Below are 23,287 nucleotides of genomic sequence, written 5' to 3' on the forward strand. Positions count from 1 at the left end.
TCTCATTGCCGTGAATGGGCGCGCTAACGGACGCGTTGCACAGCGTTAATTTCGCCGTGCAACTCTGTCCGTTAGCGCGTTCCCATTAACGCAATGGGAACCAAGCCTTAGTCCGGTTGCCGTGGGCGACTGCACTTGGCTCCGTGTTGCTTCACACAGGTTGCACTCTGCAGAGCCTCCTGCTCTACACGCTTGCAAGCCAGAACTGACACACCCAACCATCTGCTGCAGGTTCTTACAAGGAACCTGTGGCCGTAGGCCACATAGAAGACCTAACCGGGAGAAAGTGGACTGCCCCACTACCATCCTGTAGTCCGCCTCAAAAATAAAATCCCATGGCAGGTTTTCTTAAATCTACCTTGAACAAATAGCTTGCCCAAGACCAATACCTACTTTTATTTTGCATTGCAATCACAGCTACAGTATGTCTGTGACTGCAATGCACTCCCGCGGCCTCAATACGCTTCTGTACGCATCCTGGGGGACACATAGCGACCCTCGCATATAACACCAATCACTGCCTCACACCATCTATAAACATATAACACCTATACTTGGCGGCACCCTAACCAATTCCAAGAAAAAAGGCTGTGTAGACATCTGCACTACCATTTAATTCATTTTTTTATAGAACTGCTGCAGATAGCTGAGCACAGTGCCTCAGGCCATATTTAATGACATACCGGCAGATTAAAGGTCACAAGATCACTATACTACATGCAGTACCGTGAAAGTGGTGCAGAGACCTGCATGTTGACACTGACTTGCTGGAATTCTGGCAACTTGCATAGTTCTATCCTTAAATAAATGGAAGATCCAAAGAGGTGATCTTTTTTCTTAAAGAAAACAGTGGTCAGCCACAGAGGTGATATTACTAAATATCATTAACCCCTTAGCACAAATTACTGTAAGGCTATGTGCACATGTTGTGGATTTCCTGTGGATCTGCAGCGTTTTTTCTGCGCAGAAACGCTACAGATCCGCAAATGATTTACAGTACAATGTAAATCAATGAAAAGAAAATGCTGTGCTAATGGTGCAGAAAATTCCGCACTGAATACACTACGGATTAAAAGAAGGAGCAGGTCATTTATTTGTGCGGATCTGCAGCGTTTTTGTATGCTTTCCATTATAGAAATCTGCAGGGGTAAAAACGCATGAAATCCATACAAAATCCGCAGTAAATCCGCACAAATTCCGCATAAAAAACGCATCAAATCTGCACCTGAGTTTTCTGCCACGAGATGCAGAATCCGTACAAAAGGTTCCAGATGCAAATCCGCAACGTGGGCACATAGCCTAAGTGGACATTCATGCTGGGGTTTGAAAGTGTGGATGGGGCTCAGGATATGAGACTGCTGCAACTGAAGCAGATGCCAGCTGGGCTACACAGTCAGCATCTCTTATCAGCCGGAACTCGCTCCAGTCACTGTAGTCTGTGTAGATACCTCTGTCACACTCTGGCAGCAGGATTTTAATTAAGCTGTTGCCCCAATGTGAATAAGACCAGTAGTTACCATGGCAGTCAGGACCCTCTAAAGGCCCCCATGACTGCCATCTTGGTACTACTGTGAAGCCCAGCGACAGTCCCATAAACTAATATAAATAATTCCACGATCTTTGCTTGGTTGCCATATGTGATAAAAATTAAATAGTTGTGAAAATAGAATATTTTATTGGTGTTAAATTGACAATCCAGAAAGATAAAGAAACACAAATTGCACAAGGATTAAAGATTAGAAAAATGGCATCTAAGATGAGGAGTAGATGCGAAACCGCATGAGAACTAATGTTACATTATCAGAAAAAAATATTAAGTACTAACCCAAATGTGATATGGGAATCACACTGTCCTTCCGCCCCACGTTCCGACTTCCGTGTGGCTTCTTCAGGGAGTGATGGAGTTCATAGGAACCCATGGTTTACATTATATACTGAAGTATTGCAGTGATATGCGCTATCAATGCTGCAACCAAAGCAATGCTAGGAGGCCTGTGCTGGAGCCGGGAAGGGCTAGATTTATTTTACTTTCCAGGAAGTGTGCGGGGTCCACGTTTCTAGAAGTGGAAAAGCCCTTTAAATAAAAAGGGCAGCCACAGATGGGTTATAGGAACTCGCATGCAAGTTCTCACACGGTTGCTTAGTGTGCACCGTGTGGGAGAGCAGCCTGTTGATCACAACCATACTATTAGATCAGGTGGACCAGCAGCAATGTCAAGTCTAGCCTGGTGCAGTTGCTGAGATTGAGGTGTTAGTAATTTGTATGGCACACTTGTAAGGTTCTGGCCAGCCAGCATGTATGGGGGTTAGCGTAAGGACAGATGGTCGTAGATTTTCTCATATGAGAGAATAGGGTTGATTATGCAAATGACACTCTGAGCAGAATATGATCAGATTATCTGATCTGATCTGATAATCTGAGCACACTGAGGAGAAGACGGAGAACATAATTCCTACATCTTTTCAATTCTGGGAGTCTGCGTAAATTGGACTGCATTTGGATGTAATCTGAGTGCAGTTTGATGTTTTCCACGCACCCTTTGACTTGAATGAATGAGTGTCATCCAATTTCAAAAAGAAATCGCAGCATGCTGCAATTTATTTCACTGACAGGTTGTCATTAAAAAAATCTTGCATCGGCAATGCTCTTTTGAATAAAATATCCAAGTGATCCAATTTAAAAAAATAAATAAATAAAATTTTTTATATATTTATTCAGAAAAATATATTCAGAAAAATTCCCACGCTCGAGTTCATCTGAGGTTATGACAGCAGGGGGCGCAGCACCGCAAGTCTGGGTAGCTACGTTCCCTGCTTTCCATTCATTCCCTGGGTTTTTACAGGCAGGGGCGACTGCATTAGCAGGTTTCTGTTTGTAAAATTATTTAACCCCTTCAGATGGATTTACAGTGTGGGACAAGACTAAACGACGGAAGGTATGGGATATTGTTGTTTTTTTATTTTAACTTTGTTTCAGGTGACAAGGCTCTTCAATTGGATTGAGAGTATAATAAACTATTACAACACCCTGTGTCTTTATTTTATTAAAATATTTTTTCCATAATATGTGTGTGTTTTACTAACCATTTACTACTATTGGATTAATAATGGAGAGGTGTCTTATTGACACCTCTCCATTATTAACCTTGCTTAATGTCACCTTATAATAGCAAGGTGACATTAACTCTTCATTACCCCATATCCCACCACTATATGGGAGTGGGAAGAGAGTGGCTAAGTGCCAGAACAGGCGCATCTTCCAGATGTGCCTTTTCTGGGGTGGCTGGGGGCAGATGTTTTTAGCCAGGGGGGGGGGGGGGGGGGGCAATAACCGTGGACCCTCTCCAGGCTATTAATATCTTCCCTCAGTCACTGGCTTTACCACTCTGGTGGAGAAAATTGCGCGGGAGCCCACGCCAGTTTTTCCCGCAATTTAACCCTTTATTTTAACAGCTAGAGTCCCCAAATTTTGCACACATACACTTCTAACATTAGTAGTGAGGAATATGTAAAAAAAAATAATAAGGGATATGAAAAGGTTTACTGTATGTAAACCATGTCTCATATCCTGTCGGGTTTGTCATATCCTGTCGGGTTTGGGGAGGAGATAGCAAAAGCTATATATATATATATATATATATATATATATATATATATATATATATATATATATATATATATATATCTGCAAGTGTGATTTAGTTATTGCCAACACCTGTTAGGTTACAGGTGCTGTTAATTACACAAATTAGAGAAGCATCACATGATTTTTCGAACAGTGCCAATACTTTTGTTGACCCCCTTTTTTATGTTTGGTGTGGAATTATATCCAATTTGGCTTTAGGACAATTCTTTTTGTGTTTTTTCATTTAAGATAAATTAAATGAAGATAATAATACCAAATAATTTGTGTTTGCAATCATTTTCAGGAAGAAAATGAGTATTATCTGCTAGAATTGCAATACTTGTCAAATAAGTGTCAATACTTTTGGCCATGACTGTGTATATATGTATATATATAACTATATATATGTTTTCATGAATATTTGAGCCCATGGATCCATTGTATGTCCGTCTTGCAAGCCGGCGAGAAAATCTCGCTGTACGGATGCCATACGGGTTACATATGGTGGATGACATGCGCAAAATACGCTGACCCACCCTGCCTACGGATGACATACGGATCACTATGTTGGGAACACTTCTAGGTATTACGGCCGTAAAAAATGGACTACGCCTAGTGTTACACCGGCCTTAGGCCTCTTTCACATTTCCGTCGGTACGGGCCCGTCGCAATGCGTCGGGCTGACGTCCCGACGGAGTTGTGAATTCTCTGCAGGATGTGGGCAGCGGATGGATGCATCCGCTGCCCATTCTGCAGTCCGGTGAAGAGGGGGCGGAGTTCCGTTGCACATGCGCGGTCGAAAATGGCGGACCCGTCGCACAAAAAAAGTTACATTGAACGTCGGTAATACAAGTCTATGTGCAAAAAACGCATCCTGCGGGCAACTTTGCAGGATGCGTTTTTTGCACAGAACGACGCATTGCAACGTCTTCAAAAAGACAGAAGTGTGAAAGAGGCCTTAGTTACATTCGACATAGTGCTGCCGTCAACGGTATTAATGTTTTCATCATTCACTAGGTGATTACTGGGGTATTTACACAAGGAGTCAACTGCTTGTTCCTGATATGAACTTGTCTCAATTAGCCTTAAAGGGAACCTGTCAGTCTATTTATGCTGGCCAAACCACGCGCAGCATGAATCAGAGCCTGGTTTCACAATCACAGCCTAAGGCCGGCGTCACACACAGCGTAAAACAATACGGTCCGTATATTACGGCCGTAATACGCTGAAAAGTCCCGAAAAAAGTGGTCCGTAGCTCCTCCGTAGGCAGGGTGTGTCAGCGTTTTTTGCGCATGGCATCCTCCGTATGTAATCCGTATGGCATCCGTACTGCGTGGTTTTCTCGCAGGCTAGCAAAACCAACATACCGCTATAGAAGTGATCCATGTGTCCCAAAAAGAAAAGAAAATATATATATACTGTCTATATATATATATATATATATATATATATATATATATATATATATATATATATATATATATATATATATATATATATGTCAGTAGACACATATATTAGAGAGAAAAGCCGGTAATTCAGTGCGGTGTACAGTAAAATCACACTGACAGCTTACAGTAGAATAGGTAGAATAAATGTGTACACGTAGAATAGGTATATATATATATATATATGTCAGTGAGACACATATATGTATATATATTAATATTTTTTCCAGCGCTATACAGCTTGAAAGCCGGTACTTCAATTACCGGCTTTTTCTTTCTCCTTCCTAAAACCCGACATGATTTGAGACATGGTTTACATACAGTAAACCATGTCTTCTCTCCATTTTTTTTGCAGATTCCACACTACTAATGTCAGTAGTGTGTATCTGCAAAATTTGGCCGTTCTAGCTCTTAAAATAAAGGGTTAAATGGCGGAAAAAATTGGCGTGGGCTCCCGCGCAATTTTCTCCGCCAGAGTAGTAAAGCCAGTGACTGAGGGCAGATATTAATAGCCTGGAGAGGGTCCACAGTTATTGGCCCCCCCCTGGCTAAAAATATCTGCCCCCAGCCACCCCAGAAAAGGCACATCTGGAGGATGCGCCTATTCTGGCACTTGGCCACTCTCTTCCCATTCCCGTGTAGCGGTGGGATATGGGGTAATGAAGGGTTAATGCCACCTTGCTATTGTAAGGTGACATTAAGCCTAATTAATAATGGAGAGACGTCAATTATGACACCTATCCATTATTAATCCAATTGTAGTGAAGGGTTAAATAAAACACAAACACATTATGTAAAATTATTTTAATGAAATAAAAACAATGGTTGTTGCAGTATTTTATTCAACGCCCAATCCAGTCACTGAAGACCCTCGTTCTGTGAGTAAAAAAACATAATAAACCAACAATATACTTACCCTCCGCAGATCTGTAACGTCCAACGATGTAAATCCTTCTGAAGGGGTTAAAACATTTTGCAGCAAGGAGCTGTGCTAATGCAGGCTGCTCCTCGCTGCAAAACCCCAGGGAATGAGGCTAAAAATAGATCAATGATCTATATTTAGCTTTATTTGCGGTGAGGCGCCCTCTGCTGGCTGTTCATAGATCGTGGGAAATTACCTAGAAAGCTCCCTGGCTTTCTAGGTAATTTCCCACGATCTATGAACAGCCAGCAGAGGGCGCCTCACCGCAAATAAAGCTAAATATAGATCATTGATCTATTTTTAGCCTCATTCCCTGGGGTTTTGCAGCGAGGAGCAGCCTGCATTAGCACAGCTCCTTGCTGCAAAATGTTTTAACCCCTTCAGAAGGATTTACATCGTTGGACGTTACAGATCTGCGGAGGGTAAGTATATTGTTGGTTTATTATGTTTTTTTACTCACAGAACGAGGGTCTTCAGTGACTGGATTGGGCGTTGAATAAAATACTGCAACAACCATTGTTTTTATTTCATTAAAATAATTTTACATAATGTGTTTGTGTTTTATTTAACCCTTCACTACAATTGGATTAATAATGGATAGGTGTCATAATTGACGCCTCTCCATTATTAATTAGGCTTAATGTCACCTTACAATAGCAAGGTGGCATTAACCCTTCATTACCCCATATCCCACCGCTACACGGGAATGGGAAGAGAGTGGCCAAGTGCCAGAATAGGCGCATCTTCCAGATGTGCCTTTTCTGGGGTGGCTGGGGGCAGATATTTTTAGCCAGGGGGGGGCCAATAACCGTGGACCCTCTCCAGGCTATTAATATCTGCCCTCAGTCACTGGCTTTACTACTCTGGCGGAGAAAATTGCGCGGGAGCCCACGCCAATTTTTTCCGCCATTTAACCCTTTATTTTAAGAGCTAGAACGGCCAAATTTTGCAGATACACACTACTGACATTAGTAGTGTGGAATCTGCAAAAAAAATGGAGAGAAGACATGGTTTACTGTATGTAAACCATGTCTCAAATCATGTCGGGTTTTAGGAAGGAGAAAGAAAAAGCCGGTATTGGAATTACCGGCTTTCAAGCTGTATAGCGCTGGAAAAAATATTAATATATATACATATATGTGTCTCACTGACATATATATATATATATACCTATTCTATGTGTACACATTTATTCTACCTATTGGACTGTAAGCTGTCAGTGTGATTTTACTGTACACCGCACTGAATTGCCGGCTTTTCTCTCTAACAGCGCTGCGTATTTCTCGCAAGTCACACTGCTTGTCCGTGTGTAATCCATATTTTTCACGCTTCCATAGACTTTCATTGGCGTATTTCTTGCGCAGTACGGTGACAAACGCAGCATGCTGCGATTTTGTACGGCCGTAGAAAGCCGTATAATACTGATCAGTAAAATACGGCAAATAGGAGCAGGGGCATAGAGAATAATTGTGCCGTATTTTTTGCGAGTTTTACGGACGTAGATTCTGCGCTCTTACGTCCGTAAAACTCGCAAGTGTGACGCCGGCCTAATATATTTTACTCTGAAACACTCCAGTGCTTAGTTTGAGGAGCTGACTGGAGACCGTAGGAGAGACCACATGACTCCATATCATAAATCTCTCACTATGTACAAACATGGGAGAGACCTGTCAATCATCGCCGAGGACCATAGCGGACGCCTTGTGGCTTGTCTTATGCTTCGACCAGATGGTCAAACTGTGTTTCTTTATGAAACACAAAAGCGTTTCAGATCAAGGCTATGTGCCCACGTTGCGGATTAGCCTTAGGAATTTCTGGTGCGGATTCTGACTCTCCTGGCAGAAAACGCACCTGCGGAATTGTCGTGTTTTTTGTGCGGTCCCGCAGCATTTTTTGTGCGTTTTTGCTGTGATTTTCTTGCGGATTTGCTGCATTTTTTACCCCTGCAGATTTCTATAATGGAATGGGTACAAAAACGCTGCAGATTCTGAAAAAGGAACACATGGGCTACTTGCACAGTGAACAAGTCTGTATGATCATGTTCACACACCACCAAGAAACCTGAAGACACAAAAGAGAATAGTAAAACCAAAAACACTCAGTTTGAAAAAATGTTGCAGTAATCCGCTCTGATAAGGGTATACCGTGAAGATTGGTAGAGCAGCTTAGTTACATTTTTTGCAAAAAACGTATCAACCAAATACCCTGTTTTTTACATCTTTTACTAGCACTTGCGGATTACTGCAACATTTTTTCAAACTGAGTGTTTTTGGTTTTACAATTCTCTTTTGTGTCTTCAGATTCTGAAAAAGTGACATGCTACTTCTTTTAAACCACAGCGTTTCCGCAGCGGATTTTCCTCAACGTGTGCACAGCTTTTTTTTTTTCTTTTTTTTTTCTCATTGCACCCCAAAAACCGCTGCGGATCCGCAGAGAATCCCCAATGTGTGCACATAGCCTAAAACATACCAGGATGCAATTGTGCAGCCAGGTTCTGATTCATACAGAACGCAATTTGGCCAGCATGGATCGACTGACGGGTTCTCTTTAAGGGTATGTGCACACGTTGCAGATTTTACGCTGCATATCCGCAGCAGTTTTCCATGCTTTGTACAATACCAGGTAAACATATGAAAAACCAAATCCGCAGTGCACATGCTGCGGAAAATTCCACGCAGAAACACAGCGGTTTATTTTACGCAGCATGTCAATTCTTTACGCGGATTCCGCAGCGTTTTACACCTGTTCCATAATTGGAATCCGCAGGTGTAAAAAACGTAGATAAGCCACAGGTAAAACCCAGGGCAGAATCAGCACAGAAAAATCCACAATGGAATCCGCAACGTGTGCACATAGCCTTAAGGGAACTTGGCATGTCCCCCCAAGCCATCCCAACCCATTAGCATTTGTTGCTAAATACCCTGCTAAATACCCTGCCTGAACAGCCCACATAGTGTTTAACACCTAGACCCATGTTTAGAAAAGGCTTTATAAACTGTACGTTTCCTATCCTAATTACGCCTTTGACTAGTGGATGTGTCATCAGTTTCCCCAGATTAGTCGCCCCGCACAGCAGGTCATCACGCCCCTGTGGACACTGCCATTGTGGCATCATTGCTAGCATCCTGTAGAGCACGCTCATGCACGTGGCTTTCTTCGCGCACGTTATTGCTCCTTTGAAGCCTTGTGTAAGCTTTCTGGCTTCAGAGGTCCACTGCGCATGTCCAGATGTGAGGAAAGCAGTTTAGGAAGCTTTTTTTTTAAACATGGGTCTAAGTGTTAGGGTATGTTCACACGTTCCTGATTTCCATCCTTTTTTTTTTCAGGACTGTTTTTTAAAAAACTGCAGCTCTTGGCAGAAAACGCAGGTCCTTTTTTTGGTCCTTTTTTTGTCCTTTTTTGATGCGTTTTTTGATCCTTTTTTTGATCCTTTTTTTGATCCTTTTTTTTATGCAGTTACCCCTAACCCTAAACCTACCCCTACCCCTAACCCTACCCCTAACCCTACCCCTACCCCTAACCCTAACCCTACCCCTAACCCTACCCCTAACCCTAACCCTACCCCTAACCCTACCCCTAACCCTATTCTAACCTTAGTGGAAAAAAAAAAAAATTCTTAATTTTTTTTTATTGTCCCTACCTACGGGGGTGACAAAGGGGGGGGGTGTCATTTACTATTTTTTTTTATTTTGATCACTGAGATAGGTTATATCTCAGTGATCAAAATGCACTTTGGAACGAATCTGCCGGCCGGCAGATTCGGCGGGCGCACTGCGCATGCGCCCGCCATTTTGCAAGATGGCGGCGCCCAGGGAGAAGACGGCCGGACGGACACCGGGACGCCGGGTAAGTATAAGGGGGGGAGATTAGGGCACGGGGGGGGGCATCGGAGCACTGGGGGGGGGCATCGGAGCACGGGGCGGTGGGACTGGAGCACGGGGGGCGGGATCGGAGCACGGGGGGCAGCCACACTCCGCCCACGCACTTCCGCCCGCTTCCCCGCACTTCCTGCTGCAGCGGTTCGGCACCACAAACCGCAGTAAAACCCGCAGATATTTTTTTCATCTGCGGGTTTTACTGCGGGTTTGACCTCACAATGGAGGTCAATGGGTGCAGAACCGCTGCGGCTCCGAAAAAAGAAGTGACATGGTACTTCTTTTTTCCCGCAGCTATTCAGCGCGGTTTTTTTTTTGATTTTCCGCATTGTGGGCACAGCAGTTCCTGTTTTCCATAGGGTACAATGTAATGTACCCTGCATGGAAAACAGCTGCGGACCCGCAGCGGGAAAATCGCGGCAATTCCGCATGAAAAAAAAGGATCGTGTGAACATGGCCTTAAACACTGTAAAGGGCAGGTTAAGCAGGGTATTTAGCAACAAATAGTCTAATGCTGGTGGATTGTCAGGTTCCCTTTATGTAATACAATCTGTCAGCATTCAAAGCAAACTTAAATTATTGTTAAAATATATATGAGTATAAATCACAACTAAATGCAGTGCATGTGTATATAGATCACATACTGTTTGCCCATGTATCCATATGGCCCTGTTGTCTTGATATTTGCTAATCTTTTTGGCCTTTCGTACTATTGTGATATTCCTTTGTAATAATTACACTGTACGGTTTTCTTCCCAGTTTCTTGAATCAATGCAAATGAAGTATAACAGTCAGGCTGCAGACAGCGGGGTATATGTTGTGGGCAGCTGTGGCTTTGACTCCATTCCAGCTGATCTAGGGGTCCTATTTACGAGGAACAGCATGCAAGGTAAGGGCGGATACTCATCACCATAAAAAAACACAAAACTGTCCGATATCCGTCCAGGAAAAATGGGATGACTGTCATGTGATTTTCTTGCAAGTACAATGGAATTTTGTGATCACCTAGCATCCGAATGACACCTGATTTACATGCAAATGCGATCACATTGCAATGCGATTTTTAACATTAACTTTTACGTAGTAATTCTGTCATTTACTCATAGTTTCCAAAGGAAATATTCTTCTTAAAAAAAAAAAATATTTCATTCTGCCTCCCAACATTTGGATTAGAAAGCGATAAAAAAAATGTCATGTGCCCGAAAATGGTACCAATAAAAACGGAAGCTCGTCCCGCAAAAAACAAGTCTCAACTCAACTCTGTTGGGCGAAATATGGAAAAATTATACCTTTCAAAATATGGTGATGCAAAAACTAGTTTTTGGAAAAAAAAAAAAAAAACTTACTGTATTGCTGTAAAGAAGACATCTGAGAAATGTTATTAACTATTTTGTGTGCCATATCTCTTTGATTTAAGGGTATAAAAATGTAAAGTTTCAAAATTTTTGCTAAATTTCCTCTTTTTTTTTCCACACACCTGTCATATCGAATAATTTTATCACTATCATGAAGTACTAAGGCATAAGGCTATGAACATCAGGCCCTAGCTGTCCGCTTTCCCTCTGTCCTTTTCCCTCTTGGTTTTTGGAAAATAATTTATTTAGTAATAAAATACATGTAGAGTAAGCTACACGCGCACTGTATTAATGATATATGTCACCGACCTCTTTATATCTATCTATCCTGTCTGGTCACTCTGTGCCTTTACTGTACGCGGCAGATGAAATTTCAGGTTTTCAGGGACATGAGTATGTAAACATCGTATGGCATTCTTTTTTTTTTTTTTTTATACCACACCCATTGACTTGCATTGGCAAGTCTCGTCTGAGGTAAGGTATAAGGAAAAGTGCAGAATAGTGCTATTTTTTTTTTTTGTTTCTCCCCAATCTGAGCTGAGAAAGTCGCAGGTGAGCAGGGAATCCTAGATTAACATTGGTCAGTGCAATCCGTTTTTTAAAATTTTTTTTATTGGATTGCAATCATCTGTTTTTCTTGCAAATGACTATGAGCCCTAATAGTATTTAAAATAAATAAATAACCTTTTACTGATTATAACTGTTTGCCTTAAAGTGATGAATTACCATATATACTCGTGTATAAGCCAAGTTTTTCAGCACATTTTTTTGTGCTGAAAACGCCCCCCTCGGCTTATACACGAGTCATTGTCCAGAAAGCTGGAGGGGGAGCAGCGGCAGGAGCCGGCGGCTGTGGCTGTAACTGTGCAGCTGCTAAAGAGAAATGAATATTCGTTTCTCTTAGGCTATGTGCACATGCTGCGGATTTTGCTGCGGATCCGCAGCAGTTTTGACGCTGTGGATTCGCATGCGTTTACAGTACCATGTAAACCTATGGGAAAACAAAATCCGCAGTGCACGTGCTGCGGAAAAACACGTGGAAACTCTGTGTTGTTTATTCCGCAGCATGTCAATTCTTTGTGCGGATTGCGCTGCGGTTTACACCTGCTCCATTATAGGAATCTGCAGGCGTAAAAGTGCAGGTGGAATCCGCATAAAAATCACGGTAAATCCGCAGGTAATCTGCAGTGCGGTTTACCTGTGGATTTACAAAAACAGGTGTGGAAAAATCCGCAGACATCCCACCTACATGTGCAACATACCTTTATAGCGCACAGTGACAGCTGCAGCCGCTGGCTGCCAGAAGGCATCATAGTCATCCTCCAGCATGCACTCGGAGCATCTCGTTGGTGCCGACTTCCAGTTGCTCTACCTGTGCTGAGTGATCCTGTGGATCATTAAGGTAATGAATATGCACTCGTCTCCACTCCCATAGGCGTGGAGTGCATATTCATTACCTTAATGAGCGGTACCATGTGATCCCTCAGCACAGGAAGAGCTGCAGGCGCCGGGAATGAGGATGAGTATGATGTTTTTTGTTTTTTTTTTGTAATAGGAAGCATGCATACCGGGACGGGGGGGGGGGGGGAGGGAGGGTGCATACTATGACGGGACTGGGGGTGCCATGCATACAATGATGGGACCGGGGATCCATGCATACAACGATGGGACCGGTGGAGCCATGCATACAATGTTGGGACGGGGGGAACCACGCATACCAGAACAGGACAGAGGGGTGAGCCACGCATAGCAGGACAGGATGGGGGGGTGAGCCATGCATACCTGGACAGGACGGGGTAAGCCACGCATAGCAAGACAGCGACGGGGGACACCATGCATACCAGGACAGGATGGGGGGGTGAGCCAGGCATACAAGGACAGGACAGGGAAGCCACGCATAGCAGGACAGCGACGGGGGAAGCCATGTACCAGGACAGGATGGGGGGTGAGCCATGCATACCAGGACAGGACAGGGAAGCCATGCATAGCAGGACAGCGACAGGGGAAGCCACTCATACCAGGACAGGACGGGAGTAAGCCATGCATAACAGGACAGGACGGGGGTGAGCCATGCATTCCAGGACAGGACGGGGGGTGAGCCATGCATTCCAGGACAGGACGGGGGTGAGCCATGCATTCCAGGACAGGACGGAGGGTGAGCCATGCATACCAGGACAGCAAAGGGGGAAGCCACGCATAGCAGGGCAGCGTGGGGGAGCCACGCAAAAGCAGGACGGGATGAGGGGACAATGCATAAATGGCTTATATTCGAGTCATTAAGCTTACCCAGTTTTCCGTGGCAAAATTAGGTGCCTCGGCTTATACTCGGGTTGGCTTATGCTCGAATATATACGGTATCTCTAATTTCTAACGTGATATTAAAGGGAACCTGTCACCAGTTTTGTGAAATGCAGCTAAAAATATCACCTTATTCAACGTTTGCTATTAATTCCCTAAATCCTTATAGAAGCCCGTGACTCCCCTTGTATGCTCCTGAAAACCTATTTTTAATTTCTCCCACCCTGTATGGTAATCTTTTCAGTCTGGCCTGATGGACATGGTTTCGGGCCTCTGCATCCCTCCCCCCGACTTCTGCTGTCCATCCTCCTGACATGGATAACGATTCACATTGCCATGTGACATATTGCGCCTGCTCAGAAATATTACGTTTCGCATCTTTGCAAAATGCTTTTTCCCAATTGCGGGCAAAGCCGAAAAACAGAAATGCGCATGCGCTGGCAAATATAGTTCTGGTGCATGAGCCGGAAATACCTTACTGTAGCGCTGTCTCCTGCACGGCACACGGACTGCACACGGACAACGTCCGGGTGCGGTACGTGTTTTACACGGACCCATTGACTTTAATGGGTCCGTGTAATCCGTGCGCTCCCATGAACACTGACATGTCTCCGTGTTTTGCACACGGACACACGGTCCGTGAAAACACGCTGACATGTGCCTAAACACATTGATTTCAATGTGTCTACGTGAGTCATTGTCTCCGGTACGTCAGGAAACTGTCACCTCACGTACCGGAGCCACTGACGTGTGAAACCGGCCTTACCGGCGCGCCCTCAGTGCTGGCACTGCATCTCGTTCTGGCAGCCGGCGCCTGCAGCTCTTTCAGCCGAGTCATCACATGGCCCCGCTCAGTAAGGTAATGAATATGCACGCCTCTCCACTCCAATATGTGTGGCGCGCATATTCATTACCTTAATGAGCGGGGCCACATGATCGCTCGTCAGGAAGAGCTGCTGGAAGCCGGAACAAGATGCAGTGTCACCGAGGGAGCGCAGGCAGGTAAATAAGATGTTTGGTTTTTTTTTTTAACAGGAATCATACATAGGGATAAGGTGATAAGTAGCCATGCATACTACGTCAGGTACTGGGGAACCATGCACACCAGGACAGGGACTGAGGAACCATGCACAACAGGACAGGTACTGGGGAGCTATGCACACCAGGACAGGGACTGGGGAACCATGCACATCAGAACAGGGACTGGGGAACCATGCACACCAGGACGGGGACTGGGGAACCATGCAGACCAGGACGGGGACTGGGGAACCATTGCAGACCAGGACGGGGACTGGGGAACCATGCAGACCAGGACGGGGACTGGGGAACCATGCAGACCAGGACGGGGACTGGGGAACCATGCACACCAGGACGGGGACTGGGGAACCATGCACACCAGGACGGGGACTGGGGAACCATGCACACCGGGACGGGAACTGGGGAACCATGCACACCGGGACGGGGACTGGGGAACCATGCACACCGGGACGGGGACTGGGGAACCATGCACACCGGGACGGGGACTGGGGAACCATGCACACCGGGACGGGGACTGGGGAACCATGCACACCGGGACGGGGACTGGGGAACCATGCACACCGGGACGGGGACTGGGGAACCATGCACACCGGGACGGGGACTGGGGAACCATGCACACCAGGACGGGGACTGGGGAACCATGCACACCGGGACGAGGACTGGAGAGCCATGCACACCGGGACGGGGACTGGGGAACCATGCACACCAGGACGGGGACTGTTCCGCAGATTACTGGCTACCGGAGAGACCTTAAGATATTTTCTACATTGGACATTCTCCAATTCCAGATTGGACTGTCCACCCTTTCTGGGATTGTTGGAGACACCTGCCGTGCTTTATGTGAAGTTCTGCGGGAAGAATTCCTCCCCCATCCCACAACTGAACTCTGGCTGGAAAATGCTGCCAAATTCCAGGAAATTTGTAATTTTCCAAACTGTTTGGGGGCTGTGGATGGCAAACACATTCGGATTCTGAAACAGGCTGGAAGTGGATCCAAGTATTTTAATTACAAAAAATACTTTTTTATTGTTCTCATGGCGATTGCAGATGCTGAATGTAGATTTGTCGCCATGGACATTGGCTCATTTGGATGAGGATATTACTCACAGACTTTCAAAAACTGTGACATGTGACAAGGTTTGTATGCTAATGATTTCAATATTCCACTGCCACAACCTCTTCCAAACATTGAAGGACTGCCAATGCCATTTGTTGTGGTTGGGAATGAGGCCTTTCAAATGTGTGCCAACCTTCTAAAACCGTACTCAAGTCGAGACTTGAATCACACCAAAAGGATTTTCAACTACCGACTGACAAGGGCACGAAGAACTGTGGAGTGTGCATTTGGTTTGCTGTCATCTAAATGGCGCATTTTGGGAACACAAATCAATCTAAAAATTGAGACAATTGATGATGTTGTCAAAGCGTGTCTTGTGCACAATTTCATCCTGGCGACAACAATTAGAACTTGACGAACCTGTTTATACCACTTTGCAGAATTAACGTGATCACCCTCTGAGGACGACTGTGAAGGTTGCCCAGATGAGGAACAAGTTTGCTGATTACTTTGTTACTGATATTGGACGTGTGTCGTGGCAAGACGATATGGTTTAACCCCTTCAAGACCTTGCCCTTTTTCGGTTTTGTGTTTTCGTTTTTCGCTCCCCTCGTTCTCAGAGCCATAACTTTTTTATTTTTCCGTCAATATGGCCATGTGAGGGCTTGTTTTCTGCGGGACAAGTTGTACTTTTGAACGACATTATTGGTTTTAGCATGTCGTGTACTAGAAACCAGGAAAAAAATTCCAAGTGCGATGAAATTGCAAAAAAAGAGCAATACCACACTTGTTTTTTGTTTGGCTTTTTTGCTAGGTTCAATAAATATTAAAACTAACCTGCCATTTTGATTCTCCAAGTCATAACGAGTTCATAGACACCAAACATGTCTAGGTTTTGTTTTATCTAAGGCTACTTTCACACTAGCGTCGGAATCTCCCCGTCGCAATGCGTCGGGCAGAGATTCCGACGCTAGCGTTTAACGCACTGCACAACGGAGGCAGCGGATGCATTTCTCCGGCGCATCCGCTGCCCCATTGTGAGGTGCGGGGAGGTGGGGGCGGAGTTCCGGCCGCGCATGCGCGGTCGGAAAACGCGGTCCGTCAGGAGCAAAAAACGTTACATGTAGCGTTTTTTGCTCCCGACGGTCTGCCAAAGCACGACCCATCCGTCGCACGACGGATGCGACGTGTGGCAATCCGTCACAATGCGTCGTCAATACAAGTCTATGGGGAAAAAACGCATCCTGCAAGCACTTTTGCAGGATGCGTTTTTTCTGCAAAATTACGCATTGTGACGGATTGTAGTTAACGCTAGTGTGAAAGTAGCCTAAGTGGTAAAAAAAAATTCCAAAAAAATAGCGCAATTTTCCAATACCCGTAGCATCTCCATTTTTCGTGATCTGGAGTCAGGTGAGGGCTTATTTTTTGTGTGCTGAGCTGACATTTTTAATGATACCATATCGGTGCAGATACGTTCTTTTGATCGCCCGTTATTAATAATAATCTTTATTTTTATATAGCGCAAACATATTCCGCAGTGCTTAACAGTTTGCACATATTATCATCGCTGTCCCCGATGGGGCTCACAATCAAAATTCCCTATCAGTATGTCTTTGGAATGTGGGAGGAAACCCACGCAAACACGGGGAGAACATACAAACTCCTTGCAGATGTTGTCCTTGGTGGGATTTGAACCCAGGACTCCAGCACTGCAAGACTGCAGTGCTAACCATTGAGCCACCGTGCTGCCCATTTAATGCAATGTCATGGTGACCAAAAAAACATAATGACACTCTTCCCCTGATGAAGACGCTTGAGTAGCGTCGATACGCGTGGGGTTCAGGGCCTTTTTTCCCGAGGGACAGGACTGGGTAACTTACCTATATACAGTGGGGCAAAAAAGTATTTAGTCAGTCAGCAATAGTGCAAGTTCCCCCACTTAAAAAGATGAGAGGCGTCTGTAATTTACATCATAGGTAGATTTCAACTATGGGAGACAAACTGAGAAAAAAAAATCCAGAAAATCACATTGTCTGTTTTTTTAACAATTTATTTGCATATTATGGTGGAAAATAAGTATTTGGTCAGAAACAAACAATCAAGATTTCTGGCTCTCACAGACCTGTAACTTCTTCTTTAAGAGTCTCCTCTTTCCTCCACTCATTACCTGTAGTAATGGCACCTGTTTAAACTTGTTATCAGTATAAAAAGACACCTGTGCACACCCTCAAACAGTCTGACTCCAAACTCCACTATGGTGAAGACCAAAGAGCTGTCAAAGGACACCAGAAACAAAATTGTAGCCCTGCACCAGGCTGGGAAGACTGAATCTGCAATAGCCAACCAGCTTGGAGTGAAGAAATCAACAGTGGGAGCAATAATTAGAAAATGGAAGACATACAAGACCACTGATAATATCCCTCGATCTGGGGCTCCACGCAAAATCCCACCCCGTGGGGTCAGAATGATCACAAGAACGGTGAGCAAAAATCCCAGAACCACGCGGGGGGACCTAGTGAATGAACTGCAGAGAGCTGGGACCAATGTAACAAGGCCTACCATAAGTAACACACTACGCCACCATGGACTCAGATCCTGCAGTGCCAGACGTGTCCCACTGCTTAAGCCAGTACATGTCCAGGCCCGTCTGAAGTTTGCTAGAGAGCATTTGGATGATCCAGAGGAGTTTTGGGAGAATGTCCTATGGTCTGATGAAACCAAACTGGAACTGTTTGATAGAAACACAACTTGTCGTGTTTGGAGGAAAAAGAATACTGAGTTGCATCCATCAAACACCATACCTACTGTAAAGCATGGGGGTGGAAACATCATGCTTTGGGGCTGTTTCTCTGCAAAGGGGCCAGGACGACTGATCCGGGTACATGAAAGAATGAATGGGGCCATGTATCGTGAGATTTTGAGTGCAAACCTCCTTCCATCAGCAAGGGCATTGAAGATGAAACGTGGCTGGGTCTTTCAACATGACAATGATCCAAAGCACACTGCCAGGGCAACGAAGGAGTGGCTTCGTAAGAAGCATTTCTAGGTACTGGAGTGGCCTAGCCAGTCTCGATATCTCAACCCTATAGAAAACCTTTGGAGGGAGTTGAAAGTCCGTGTTGCCAAGCGAAAAGCCAAAAACATCACTGCTCTAGAGGAGATCTGCATGGAGGAATGGGCTAACATACCAACAACAGTGTGTGGCAACCTTGTGAAGACTTACAGAAAATGTTTGACCTCTGTCATTGCCAACAAAGTATATATTACAAAGTATTGAGATGAAATTTTGTTTCTGACCAAATACTTATTTTCCACCATAATATGCAAATAAAATGTTAAAAAAACAGACAATGTGATTTTCTGGATTTTTTTTTCTCAGTTTGTCTCCCAGAGTTGAGGTCTAGCTATGATGTAAATTACAGACGCCTCTCATCTTTTTAAGTGGTGGAACTTGCACTATTGCTGACTGACTAAATACTTTTTTGCCCCACTGTAACTGCTGTGGAATTACACCTATTTATTTCTTGCATAGACTGACACTTATTTATGCCTTAGGACATTGGATCTTGATTCCTTGTATTTCCATATGGCGTGTGAATGCATATGTTTATTTAAATAACTAGGACATTGCAGTATTGCAGTATATTTATTTCCCTGATTATTTTTCTATAGGGGTCTGCTGTCACTTGCTTACCATCTGTTTGCACACATGCCGTTTTGGACAACATAGGATCCATGATATATCTTCTCCTGATATCAGGCTGGAGTACATGTTATCTGTCATAGTACTCAGGGGGTCAGTTGGCAGCAAACAATAGGATTTATATTTGACTAAAGCTTTAGTCACACTAAACGACTTACCAACGATCACGACCAGCGATACGACCTGGCCGTGATGGTTGGTAAGGCTACTTTCACACTAGCGTCGGAATCTCCCCGTCGCAATGCGTCGGAAAAAGCGGTCCGTAAGGAGCAAAAAACGTTACATGTAGCGTTTTTTGCTCCCGACGGTCCGCCAAAGCACGACGCATCCGTCGCACGATGGATGCGACGTGTGGCAATCCGTCACAATGCGTCGTCAATACAAGTCTATGGGGAAAAAACGCATCCTGCAAGCACTTTTTTTTTCTGTGCTATGTTGTGCATAAATATGTGATTCTTCAGAATTCGTTTTAGTCTTTGCCTGATGAAGAGACCTGTGTAGTCTCGAAAGCTTGCAATTTGTTACCATCTTTTCAGTTAGCCATTAAAAAGGTATCAACCACTGAGGACTCTCAATTCTAAATATTTTTCTAAGATTGGTGTATTCGCATACTTAGCACTTTTTGGTAATCTTTCCTGTTCTACATATGTTGTGAAGTATTAGCTTCCTTTTTCCCCTCAGTAAAATTCTTTGTGGTCTATTTAGCCATACCATTGTTTTAAATGTTTTTAAATGTATGTCTTGCCTGGCTCTATTTATGGATTATGACTTTTGTACAATAAAATTGATTATTTAAGGTGGATCCCATTGGTTTGCATATCTTCTTCTCTCTCTGTTCAGTAATTATTTATATGCAATGGTTGATCCCTAATTTTTGTATTGGAGTGGTGCCCGCCTTTCTTTCTCTCCAAAAAAACATAATTCTGGCGTTTCAAAATTTTTTTTCTCACTATGCCGTTTTGCGATCAGGTTAATCATTTTTTTTTTATTGATAGATCGGGCGATTCTGAGCTCGGCGATACCAAATATGTGTAGGTTTGATTTTTTTTGTTGTTGTTGTTTGCTTTATTTTGAATGGGGAGAAAGGGGGGTGATTTTAAACTTTCATATTTTATTTTTTTGATATTTTTTAAAACATTTTTGTTTTACTTTTGCCATGTTTCAATAGCCTCCATGGGAGGCTAGAAGCTGGCACAACTCGATCGGCTCTGCTACATAGGAGCGATCGTCAGATGTAGTAGATTTACTGCATTGCTATGAGCGCCGACCACAGGGTGGCGCTCATAGCAATCTGGCAACAACAACCATAGAGGTCTCAAGCAGACCTCAGGTTGTCATGCCGACGCATCGCTGACCCTCAATCATGTGACAGGGTCGGCGATGCGCTCATTTCCGGCCCGATGGCAGTAAGCTGTAGTTAAATTCCGCTGTCAGCGTTTGACAGCGGCATTTAACTAGTTAATAGCGGCGGGTGAATCGCGATTCCACTCGCCGCTATTGCGGGCACATGTCAGCTGTTCAAAACAGCTGACATGTCCCTGCTTTTATGTGGGCTCACCACCGGAGCCCGCATCAAATCAGGGGATCCTTGTAAGTAAATGTACCTTTAATGTTTGTTGACTTTACTACTAATAAAACACCTCAAGTTACATACCTGTTGCAACTTCAGTCAACCATACTATACACACGTGTGTGTTTTCCCCTAAAGAAGCAAAGAAAACACAGATTGCGAAAACAGAATAAAACTTATTTAGCAAAAATAAATTAGATGTATTTTCGGGGTCTGGGTCTGATTGGCGGTGAGATGGTGTGGACCTTGGGGGTGTGGAGCGAGGAGGATTGGGTGGCGATTGATGATGAAGGGGTTGCAGGGGAGGTAAATTGTAGGTTTGGCTCGTGGATTGGACTGGACACATTGGAAGTGGATGACACATTAGGATTGGAATCGTGGGAATGGATAGAAAAATTTGAAGTGAGGGAAGGTAGTGACAACAGAGACACACTCGGGTTGAGGGTAGAGGTGACAAGTCAATATTTGGGCGGCTTTTCTTGCCCCGTGTCTTCCTTTTTCGGTGCGGTCATGAGGCACTAGTGGCAGTCTTTTCCCTTTTTTTTTTTGTGGGCAGAGCTGGAGTGGTGGCCTCTCTAGCAGTGGATGCTGATTGCTGCAGAGGTGCTGCACTTGGCGGATGCTGCTTGCTGCAGGGGTGATGCACTATGGAACGTGGTGGATGCTGCTTGCTGCAGGGGTGCTGCACTCTGGAGAATGGTGGATACTGCTTGCTGCAGGGGTGGTGCACTCTGGAGCGTGGTGGATGCTGCTTGCTAGGGTGGTGCACTCTGGAGCGTGGTGGATGCTGCTTGCTGCAGGGTCGGTGCACTATGGAGCGTGGTAGATGCTGCTTGATGCGGGGTGCTGCACTCTGGAGAGTGGTGGATGCTGCTTGCTGCTGGGGTGGTGCACTCTGGGCCATGGTGGATTCTGCTTGCTAGGGTGGTGTACTCTGGAGCATTGTGGATGCTGCTTGCTGCAGGGGTGCTGTACTCGGCAGCGTGATGGTGTAGCTGTGAACTTGGGGAACAGCCCACTGGTGCTGTGCTTGTGGATGGTGGTAAAATCCGGACTGCTGATGATAGTTTCTGGACTGCTGCTGCTGTAATGCCTGGCTGTAAGCAGCCTAGCAGGCCTGCATGACATTCAGCTGGAGTTCAGGCGTAAGGTTTTCCGACACGCCCCGTTCTATTGCTGAGAAAAAAAAAAAGTTGCGCCGGTCTCTCAAGGTTGGATTCCAGGTGGTCAAGGCATTTGTGGACATCCTGGAAAAGTGAGTTCATCTGAGTGAACTCACCCTGGAAAAGGGTGTGCACCCGAGTGAACCCACTGTCCAGTCTATCTCCAATCACCTTCATCCTATCCTGGAATACCGAGCTTAAGTGAATAAACTCGGGCATGACTGGCCTCTCCCAGGCCCTCTGCCGCTGACGAGAAGTCCCAACAAAAGCAATGGCAAAGGGCTGGGAGAGGGGAAAACCTGATTGACCGGCTGCCTGTTCCCCAGCCTGCTGGTTGCTACTTCGTTGGTGGATGATTGGGAAAGTTCGGTGGCTGGCCGATGAAGGGCTGCTCCAACTGAAGAAGATCCAGGTTGTAGAGTGCTGCTTCGGGTTCTGTGTGGAAAATAAAAGAAAAACATTGGTAATTTTTTTTTTTTTACAGTTTATATAATAGTAAGACAACAGAAAAAATACTCACGTTCGCTGGGCAATCGCAGGCCTCAGAAAAGACAGCATACGGTTGTACTTGTATTTGGACACCCTTGGAGCAGCACCACTTCTAACTCGAATCTCCTCTCTCATATCCTTATGGAAGCGATTCTTCATCGAACGGCACAGGACTTTTACTCTCTTCACTGTGAAGGAGGAAGAAAAAAAAGTTAAAAAATATACCAACATTTACAGGAAAAGAGACGCATCAGACCACTTTGCAATACTTTTGAAAATCCTTTCTGACTTGTGGCCTTGCATGGTCCCAATCATCCAACAGTGATCTGGCCACTTCTTTCCAGAGTCGTCGAATCACTCCTGAGTTGGAATGGTTCCGATCACGGTGGTCCCACAACGCTGCTCACTCTTGCACCAGGGGATTGAGTAGGTCATTGTCAATTTTATGACGAGCGTCCTCACTTTGTAGAACCTATAGATCAAATAAAATAAGAAAAAAAAAATAATAACCATATAATGTTAAAGATACAAACCTGCAAAAAAAATTCCATTTGCAAGTCTGAGAATGTAAAGAAGGCCGGGATCACACATGCGAGAAACACGTCCGTGTCTCGCATGTGAAATCCAAGCTCTGGCGCTGGCACTCCAGAGCGGAGCGTGCGGCTCCATGTGTTGCTATGCGGCCGCACGCTCCGCTCCACAGTGCCGGCGCCAGAGATTGGATTTCACATGCAAGACACAGAC

The 23,287-nt window shown here is 44.8% G+C and overlaps 1 protein-coding gene across 1 annotated transcript in view; it reads left to right on the forward strand.

Moving 5' to 3' along the window:
• LOC138681606 (saccharopine dehydrogenase-like oxidoreductase) overlaps nucleotides 1-23,287 on the forward strand; it is a 256,288-nt gene that overhangs the window by 36,867 nt on the left and 196,134 nt on the right. The window contains exon 4 of the mRNA XM_069769242.1: nucleotides 10,630-10,759. Within this exon, the coding sequence (XP_069625343.1) occupies nucleotides 10,630-10,759 (130 nt within the window). The remainder of the gene's footprint in view (nucleotides 1-10,629; nucleotides 10,760-23,287) is intronic.

This window comes from Ranitomeya imitator, chromosome 5 (genome assembly GCF_032444005.1).
Source record: "Ranitomeya imitator isolate aRanImi1 chromosome 5, aRanImi1.pri, whole genome shotgun sequence".
In the NCBI taxonomy this organism is placed as follows: Eukaryota; Metazoa; Chordata; class Amphibia; order Anura; family Dendrobatidae; genus Ranitomeya; species Ranitomeya imitator.